The following is a 1245-nucleotide window of genomic DNA, read 5'->3' on the forward strand; positions in this document are numbered from 1 at the left end:
AGCCAACAAATATTACATATTCACAATAAACATTCTGCCTTTATTAGCCTCTACATTAAATCACGAGTGATCCATTGGCTCAGTTGTGTTAGTTGTCTCAGCATCTTGACTATCCATCTCTTCAGGTTCCTCCATGGAATTTTCTTTTTGTGCTTTTGACCTTGTGGCAAACGCTGCTCCCAGTACATCTGCTACACGACTATCAGTTGTTTCAGTATTCAAATTCTCAGTGTCACCAGTTAAAGAAAAAGATTCAGGCAAGCCAGTCTGAAGATTCCCAGGCCTCACAGAAGAACTCACAACTTCTCCTTTTCTTTGAGAAAGATCAGATGGTGTTTGCTCTGTACTTTGATCCCGCAAGTGCTTGTCCATTGAAGCCTGAATAGAAGAAACCATTTCCTGCAATTTTTTTCGCTGGGCCTCAACCACATCGGGATCAATCTGCCTACCGTCTCTCATTGTTACTACTCCAGGAGCTATTCGAATAAGCTCACTATTACTAGAAGCAGCTGTGAACACAGGAGGCTCTGTTTTAATGGAACTATTACTAAAATCTGTCCCTGTGTTATGCTTTCTTACAGCCAGAGTTTCCCTAGCTCTGGGATCAATGTGAGGGTTACTGGATGCAGTTCCTAGAGAATGGCCCTTCCCCTGAAAGGCAGTTACATTGTGAAGTTGCTCAGATTTCTTTTTCACTACTCCACCACTACCTAGTTTTAATAACCCATGTGAAGGGCTGGATTCCCTACTTCTTGTGGTAGCCTCTGCTCGAACCTGACTTACAGCCTCTTTAACTAAATCTTCAACATCAGGACCAATGGGGAAATGTCCTGCAGCATCAACACACAACTCCAGTCTATCTTCAGAAGCATTATAAACAAAGGTTTTGCCAGGTAGATGTGGAAAAGTACAATGTTTGCCATCAGCCATGCCTAAAGAAAAGGAAAGATATTTAACATGTTAAGATCTTGTTTACAATACTATCAAAAGCATAGCAAAGACATCTGTGGCCAAAATAATAAAATTTTTGAATGCAATTGATAGATAGATGAACAACTTTCAAAAACTGATTTGCAGCTATTCAGTGTTAGTGCATGCCTTTAATTCAGCACAGGAGGCAGACAAAGGTAGGTCCCCTGAGTTCGAGGCCAGCCCAGTCTACAGAGTAAGTTCTAGGACAGCCAGGGCTACACAGAGAAACTCTGCCTCCAGAACCAAAAAAAGAAAAATAAACATTAAAAAATT

The 1245-nt window shown here is 41.0% G+C and overlaps 1 protein-coding gene across 1 annotated transcript in view; it reads right to left on the bottom strand.

Annotated features, from left to right (window-relative positions):
* Window positions 1-19: 19 nt before the first annotated feature.
* Vcpip1 (valosin containing protein interacting protein 1) overlaps window positions 20-1245 on the bottom strand; it is a 25741-nt gene continuing 24515 nt past the window's right edge. The window contains exon 3 of the mRNA XM_031366811.1: window positions 20-932. Within this exon, the coding sequence (XP_031222671.1) occupies window positions 61-932 (872 nt within the window). The 3' untranslated portion in view covers window positions 20-60. The remainder of the gene's footprint in view (window positions 933-1245) is intronic.

This window comes from Mastomys coucha, unplaced genomic scaffold, assembly GCF_008632895.1.
Source record: "Mastomys coucha isolate ucsf_1 unplaced genomic scaffold, UCSF_Mcou_1 pScaffold14, whole genome shotgun sequence".
NCBI classification, from domain to species: Eukaryota; Metazoa; Chordata; class Mammalia; order Rodentia; family Muridae; genus Mastomys; species Mastomys coucha.